Source organism: Mastomys coucha, chromosome X (assembly GCF_008632895.1).
Source record: "Mastomys coucha isolate ucsf_1 chromosome X, UCSF_Mcou_1, whole genome shotgun sequence".
Taxonomy (NCBI): domain Eukaryota; kingdom Metazoa; phylum Chordata; class Mammalia; order Rodentia; family Muridae; genus Mastomys; species Mastomys coucha.
The window spans coordinates 1424871-1433269 of record NC_045030.1 but is presented as its reverse complement, the minus strand read 5'-3'; the positions used below and the strand labels follow the sequence as shown (position 1 = coordinate 1433269).

General features: G+C 36.6%; 1 protein-coding gene and 1 pseudogene across 1 annotated transcript in view; one reads left to right on the top strand and one right to left on the bottom strand.

Annotated features, from left to right (window-relative positions):
• The window catches only part of Ccnb3 (cyclin B3), a 58885-nt gene that overhangs the window by 7538 nt on the left and 42948 nt on the right, over positions 1-8399 (top strand). Inside the window, exons 2-3 of the mRNA XM_031373041.1 lie at positions 1932-2062; positions 6601-6684. Coding sequence (XP_031228901.1) covers positions 1970-2062; positions 6601-6684 — 177 coding nt within the window. The 5' untranslated portion in view covers positions 1932-1969. The remainder of the gene's footprint in view (positions 1-1931; positions 2063-6600; positions 6685-8399) is intronic.
• LOC116095545 lies at positions 3125-3274 on the bottom strand (annotated as a pseudogene).

Genomic DNA, 8399 nt, shown 5'->3' with positions numbered 1-8399 from the left:
GTAGACCAGGCTGGCCTTGAACTCAGAAATTCACCTGCTTCTGCCTCCCAAGTGCTGGGATTAAAGGCATGTGTCACCACTGCCTGGCTGTGTTGTTTATTTTCTTATGCTTGCCTCCTGCCATCTGATTATCTCTAGTGCTACCTGGCCTGGCTATATCTGACTGGAGCCTGTCCTTCCTGTGATCCTGGTTGTGTCAGAACTCCTCAGAGTTCAGCTCTCTCTGTGATCCTGTGATCCTGGGAATCTGTGATCCTGTGTTCCTAGTCGTGTTAGAGTGCCTGGGAGTGGAGCTTCCTCTGGGTGTTGTGGAACTGGCTGCGGATTTCCCACCCAAGATCTTCTCAGGGTACCAGCCCAGACCAGAAGCTAGAAGCCTGATTACTCAAACACTAAAACCAGTGCTCAGTCTACCTCTTCACACTGCAACCTTTGAATTATTTGAAATGTTTTTTAGAAGGACTTTACAGTAATTTAGAAAGCACTTGGTAATCTGTGTTGCTTAATATTTTGTTTCGGGTAGTCATGCACTTAATTTATTTGTTGCTATAAAATAGAAATTGGATGTAAGTGGGTTTGTGAGGGCAGCTCTGTCAGAGTTGAAAGGATCTTTTATATAGCAAAACAACAATTACCTTTAATAATAATGTAGCTGCTTGAAAGGTATATATACCCTAACTCCTCATAACTACCGAGGATTCACAAAAAAAAAAAAAAAAAAACCCTTCTAGAATATAAACTAAAATCCTATACTGCGACTGGCAAAGCTAGAACTCTCATAAGGGATGTGGTGACTATTAAGTTCTTTCTTTCCTTCTTTCTTTCTTTCTCTTTCTTTTTTCTTCTTTCTTTCTTTCTTTCTTTCTTTCTTTCTTTCTTTCTTTCTTTCTTTCTTTCTTTCTTTCTTTCTTTCTTTTATGTGTATGAGTACGCTGTAGCTGTACAGATGTCCATGAGCCGTCATGTGGCTGCTGGGAATTGAACTCAGGACCTCTGCTTGCTCCAGCCCTGCTCACTCCAGTTTAATACACTGTAGCTGTCTTCAGTTGCACCAGAAGAGGGCATCAGATCTCATCATAGATGGTTGTGAGCCACCTTGTGGTTGCTGGGATCCAAACTCAGGACCTTCGGAAGAGCAGTCAGTGCTCTTCCGCTGAGCCATCTTGCCAGCCCGTCTATTAAATTCTTTTTTTTTTTTTTCCAAGACAGGGTTTCTCTGTGTAGCCCTGGCTGTCCTGGAACTCACTCTGTAGACCAGGCTGGCCTTGAACTCAGAAAGCTGCCTGCCTCTGCCTCCCAAGTGCTGGGATTAAAGGCGTGCGCCACCACCACTCGGCTAAATTCTTAACACAAATTACTTTCAATAATTCATTTCCTTCTGCTCTTATCTTTTCTATTCACTTTCTTGAAGTAGATTATAGTATTTTCTAATTGAATGCCAGCTTTGGGCACAGTCTTGCCTGTCATGCATACATGGCTGTATATAGTCATCCTCCTGTATTTTTCTATAGTGTCTTAATTTCTGTGACCAGGACTCAAAAAATATCAAGTCCACCAGCTAGTAACCAGTCTATATGAGCTGTCATGTATTGATGGTTTCAGTGCACAACTCTTATGTAAATTTGTGCATACTAGGCCACACAGCCTTAGCCCCTATAGAGGGTAGCATGCCTTACCTAATAGACTCTGTAGATAAAGACAGGAATATTTTCTTCTGCTTTATAGGTGTGGTAGCAGAAGCCTATGCTGTTTAAGTCATTTTCACAGGGTTAGTTGTGATAGAACGAAGCTCTGTATTTAGATCTAATCAGTCTTAAGGTATGTATTTTCCTAGAGTTGTGATAGAAAAATTAAGTTTTCTTCAGAGTGTCTACAAAAATTTGTAGTACTTCTGGTGAATTATATTTTAAAGTATTTCTTTCTGATTACAGCTCTGCCTTGGAGGAAACACTGCAGGATCTGCATAAAGATGCCACCACTACTACCCAAAAGATCCAAACTGGAGACTGAGAAAGCTCAGTCTAACAAGATCACACCCAGAAAAGTGCAGCAATCTGAAAAGGTTAAAAAGCAAATTATCTCTTCCAATAGTATCTCATGTAGTCTCTTTATGCAATTGTGCTTATCTGTACCTCTGAATCTTTTATGATGTCTGTATTAATCTGAGAAAGTACAATTTCTAGCAATTCTTATAGTTGGAGAATACCAGCAGGTTGGAACATGGAGCTAGGAATTGAAGATTTGGTTCAGGAATGAGCTCTTACCTAACATATGCAAGGTCTTAGGTTCTACCACATTTGTCTTTCCAAAGTAACTTAAGCAAAAACTTATAAATTCTACTAATATTTAAGTATGTATGGATTACGTAAAGGTCATTTTTCACATCTTACAATGCCAAACAATGTTGAGTTCTCATTATTGATCATGCTTATATGTTTATATTCTTCTAGAAGCTCCAAGTATCGTACTAGAAGGATGTAGTACATACTCGATAGTATATTCTGTCAGGATAATATTATCATATTTGGAATATTCAGACTGAGTAACCCTAATTTGAAAATTCAATATTTAAATTTTTCAAACTCAGAAAGCTTTGATTCTATAAGTGGAAAATCTCAAGTAATAGAGTTTACAGTCAACCTGCAGGCATACTAAGGGCCAAAGAGGTTGCTCAATGGTTAAAGCAGTTGCTGTACAAGCATGCAGATCAGTTTGAATTCCTTGAGCCTGTGTAAAAGGCTGAGTGGACATGGCAGCTTGCCTGTAATTCTACTACAAATGGTATAAGCAAATTCTAGACTCAACTCAACTGAGGAACACTGCGTCTGAATAAGGTGAGGGCAATCGAAGAGCATCTATATGCACAGGTATTCATTACATTATCACATGCATATACTTGCACACATATGTGTACCCACACATATGTAAATATATGTGTATGTATATACACATACATATATATGTGTGTATATATATATATATATATATACATACATGCAAACAACATACATACAAAAGTGGCAGGCCACTAAAATTATAAAATTACATAAAATTGCTTTCAGGCTATGATTTTTAAAGTATATATACAATACAAATGGAGTTTTGGCAATAGGGTTGGGGAGGGTAAATCTATCAAAGTACAAAATATCAATATGAAACCCATTGTTTTGAGCAGTGAATATATACAAGTGGAATTCTTTTTTAAGTTTTCAATTAGCAATAATCGCACCTCAGATAAACCTCATTGGCTATGATATTGCTACTGCACAAAGCTGAAATTCTTTTTTAAAAGAAAGGCTGGAGAGATGGGTTGGTGGTTAAGACCTCTTGTTGCTCTTAGTGAGGATTGGAGTTCAATTCCCAGCACCCATATCTGGCTGGTTATAACAGCTAGTAGCTCCAGCTCCAGGGTATCTGAAGCCCTCTTCTGTATTCTTTGGGTACCCACATTTACGTGCAGAAGCACACACATACACACACACACACACACACACACACACACACACACATAATTAAAATAAACTTTGGTGCTGGAAAGATTGCTTTTAAATATTTATCTTTAATCTTTTTTTACAGTCCAGTCGTTATCCCCATCTGGGTCCACCCACCACCAGTTCCTCATCCCATTCCTCCTCCTCTCTGTCTTCAAGAGTATGTCCCTACCCTCTTCCCCTCCCCACACCAGGCCTCCCCACTCCCTGGAGCCTCAAGTCTCTTGAGGGTTAGGTGTATCTTCTCTCACTGAGGCCAGACCCAGCAGTTCTCTGCTGTATATAGGGGTCCGTCCATATTAGTTGAGACTGCTGGTCTTCCTATGGGATCACCCACCTCCTCAACTTCTTCCAGCCTTTCCCTAATTCGACCACAGGGATCCCTGGCTTCTGTCCATTGGTTGGGTGTAAGAATCTGCATCTGACTCTTTCAGCTGCTTGTAGGGCATGCTAGGCTCCTGTCTGTAAGCACAGCAGAGTAATAGTGTCAGGCCTTGGAGCTTCCCCTTGAGCTGGATCCCAAGTTGGGCCTGTCACTGGACCATCTTTCTTTCAGTCTTTCCTCTATTTTTGTCCCTGCAGTTCTTTTAGACAGGAACAATTCTGGGTCAAAGTTTTTGACTGTGGGATGGCAACCCCATCCCTTCACTTGATGCCTTGTCTTTCTACTGGAGGTGGACTCTACTGCTTTTCCAGAGGATCTAGGTTAAATTTCCAGCACCTACATTGGGAAGCTCATAACTACCTATAACTCCATTTCCAGGGGGATTTCCATGCCTCTGGTCCCTGTGGGTATATGCAATCATCTCCATATACAAAAACATAGATAATACATATACATAATTAAAAATAGTAAAAAATGCCTCTTTCAAAAAGAATAATTAAAAAGAAAAAATCCTGGGTCCCATTCTAATGATATTTAATTATGTATGTGTAAATACTTCAAATGAGTAGAATGTGAAACATCTAATCGCAAACATGTTAGATATAGGATACTTAACAAATATTAAATTTCAAGAATGTATCAGTACACTTACACTTGCCTGATTTGACTTTGGGGTAGTTTAATATTGACCTTTTCATCCTGGTATATTCCATGTTCATTACCATATATATTTTAACAATAGTTATATTAACACTTATGAATTATCATCAGGGAGAGTTTCCTGAAGGAGAGAGCATTAGGCCAGTATAATTTTTTGATAGTGCTGGACATGTAGCTCAGTGACAGAGGAGTTGCCTATCAGATTCAAGGTCCTGTGTTCAATCCCTAACACTGTAGACTTTTTTATGTGCAGATAAACAGATAAACATTTTCAATTAATTTTTACTTTGTCTTAGTAAAATGATTTTCATGGAGGGAATGAGACATTTTCCCATATAAATTTATCAAGAAAGATTTCAAACCTTAATTGAGCTTTTGTTTATGTCAAATGTTCTGACTGTAGTTAGGATATTGTGTGTTTACTTTCATGGCTATTGTTTTTCCAGTCCTACCTTATTTTGGACATATTTTGTAAGTACAAGTTTTAGTAAGTCCTGTTTCTATTGTTAATTTGGAATTGAGGAGATCATTTTAACAGTAACATCAAGTGAGGATTAGAAGACTAAGTGTTTATTTTTTAGCCTGTTTGGAAGAAAAGTGATGTTTTATTATTTGCTAACTATTCATATTAGGATTATTTATTATTTATTATTTATAAGATTAAAAATGAATAGGATTTTTAAAGCTAAAATAGAATGGGAAATAATTCTTAGAATTGCTGTCTTTTGCTGGAATGGTGTATTGCACCATGATTCAATTCTCCAAGTTTTTGGCACTTACTGTGTCATATACTGTTAATGATGTAGTTAGAACAAAATTAATGGTCATATTCCAGTGTTCTGTTTAATAATTGTAAGAACTTTGTTATACAGGTAAGGCAGAGTTTGTTCTTAGAATTAGAAAAGAGAAATCTGAGATTTAGTAGATATTCACCAAATAGAAACTGTTCAAAGATAGAAGAATACCACAAGAGTGATTTTCCCTAACTTCCAACTCCATAGAGATAGTCATGTGGGAGTAGGTTAAGGCATGTATAGTACCAAGAAAGAAAATCTTTGTTGCTTCCTATATGTGGCTTCTTTCTCTCCTTGATCAATTATCTTCTCTGCCAGGAATCTCACATATCAAATAACAGAGGTAATCTGTATTAACAAACTATTTTCTTAAAATAATTTTTTTATGTGATGTTTATAAGCATTCGGGACTATATAGTTTTAAAGTACTTTTTCTTTCCATTTACAATTTTTATAGACTGAAAAATATATTCTATAGAATATATTTTTATTATATTCTACTTATATATTATACTTATAATATATTATAAATATAAGTAGAAATGTTGCTTAGGCTATGCAAGACTCTGGGTTCAATCTTTAGTACATTTACAATAAAACACTTTTAAAAGTATATTCTCTCTTTTTAATCCATAAAGACTCTGTAAGGTAGGTTATCATTCCAATTTTACTGATGAGAAAATTAGAGTCTCATAGATTGACTTTTCCAAGATCAATATTTTGAAAAAAATATTGAGCTGAATCTGGACTAGTACCTAGGTTTGTCCCTATTGAATATGTATTAAAGTTCAGTTAGTATAAGAGACACTTAATTACTTTTGTTTATTAGCTAACTTACTTGAAGGTATTCCTATAGAAAAACTCACTACTCCTTGTGATGATATTTAATTCTGGATAGTATAACCATAACTATGAGAAGAAGAAAATAAATCAGTTTCGCCAAGCTGTTCACTTATTTTGAAATTCTTTATTGAAGACCATGTAATCTCTTCATGTCCCTATTATCAGTAACTATATTCTTCAGTGACTGTTTAAACATCTTTGGATACTAAAACATTTTACTGTAGTTCATAGGATTTATTATATTATAGTTATAGTATAATATATTATAATATACTGTAGTTATGATTTATTTATTATAGGATATATTATATTTATTATGTCCAGTTACTTGGACATGGTAGAGTTTATTCATACTCTGAATGTGACCCAAAGTTCATAAAGGAGCTGTTTACAATTGTTCATGTTCATTTGATTCTTATTTTTGTAGATTGGAAAGAGTAACCACACAGCATGTTCATCTTCATCTCGAGACACAGTAAAGAAAAGATTAGTATTTGAAGATGTCACTAATGTGAGTATGCTAACCCTGTTCTTTTATGTAGTTTTACAGAACCCTTAAGGATTTTTCCAGCAAACCTTGACCCTCTCAAAATGATGACAGAAGAATTTATTTGTAATCAGTGACACAATATCATAAAATAGAGGCATAACCATTTGGGTCAATTTATGTGTTCTCTGGAGCCAGTAAACAGTGACTAGTATATGGAATTTTAAATAACTAAAACAATGATGGGAGACTATATTTACCCAAAATCCAAAATGGCTTTGGAAATGAATTATGATAGGATAATTATAGTCCAGGGTAACATTTTCTATTTATTTGTTCATTTGTTTGTTTGTTTATTTTATATGTATGAGTACACTGTGGCTGTACAGATGGCCGTGAGTCATCGTGTGGCTGCTGGGAATTGAGCTCAGGATGGCACCGCTTGCTCTAGCCCCGCTCTCTCCAGCGTAATTCACTGTAGCTGTCTTCAGACGCACAAGAAGGGGGCGTCAGATCTCATTACGGCTCATGTTGTGACCCACCATGTGGTTGCTGGGATCCAAACTCAGGACCTTTGGAAGAGCAGTCAGTGCTCTTACCCACTGAACCATCTCCCAGTCCCCCAGGGTAACATTTTCAATTCAAGCACTATGGGAGTTTTGGGGAAGACTATTTTTCTTTTCTGTAGGATTAACCTCACTCATCATTTCTGTCTCCAAGGATTTAAATTCTATAATTAGCCTAGTCATAGTGACAATCAAAACTACCACTCATGTGTATCAAACTATAGAGGAGAGTTCCTATAGCCCTAGACTGCTGGAGCTAACAATCAACCCCCATCACAGAGATCTGATAAGGATAAATTTTATTGGAATAAGCAGAAGTATTGACCAAGTGACCTCCAAATCAATTAAAAATGAAGGTCTTGCTCACTAACTGTACAGTTACCTAGGCTCCTCCATGGTAATCATGATGGTTTTGTTTGGAGCTAAGGTCCCACAGCATCATTGGTTTTCAGTTACTAGGCCCAAAAAACCCAAGAAAGTTTCCTGTGGAGGAGGATCTTGGGGTACTGACTTACCTTGGTTAGGCAAAAGACAGTTGATTCTCCAGCATCCTGCCTGTCCACAGTTTGGGCAGGGTCCTGGTAGCAGGTGAGGTGAGGCACAGTTCTTCATCCAGTGATTGGTATTGTCACATTTGAAGCAGGTCTTCGGTGGAGTCTGTCCATTGGTGCCCTAGTATTTTTGGAAATGGATACAGAGCTGCAGCCAAAAGCAGGTATTTCTGCCTGCCATGTGAAGATTTTGTGGCTTTTCCTGCTCCTCCCTTTCATTAAATACCTTATACACCATATTCAGCAGATTTCTGAGGGGTTTGAGGGCCATTATCTATATTTTTTATTTAAATATTTTATTGATTTAAGTTTTTTTTGTTGTGATATGATGAGAAAAGATATATAATTTCAATTTATCTGAATTTGTTAACATTTAAAAACATATTTTAAGTTAATAGAATTATATCACATTCTTCTTTCCCTTTTGTACCCCAACACCTCCCAGAGACCCCCTTCAATACCTGTAATACCTTTCATTTTGTCATACTCTTTAAAATTTATAAAATATAACAATAAAAATTAGTATTATAAAAGTTGTTTGATATAAAACAACCATCAATTGAACAGTCTTATGTAGATGCTTGTCTACAGCAATACTGAAAATATATACATTTTTCTCAAT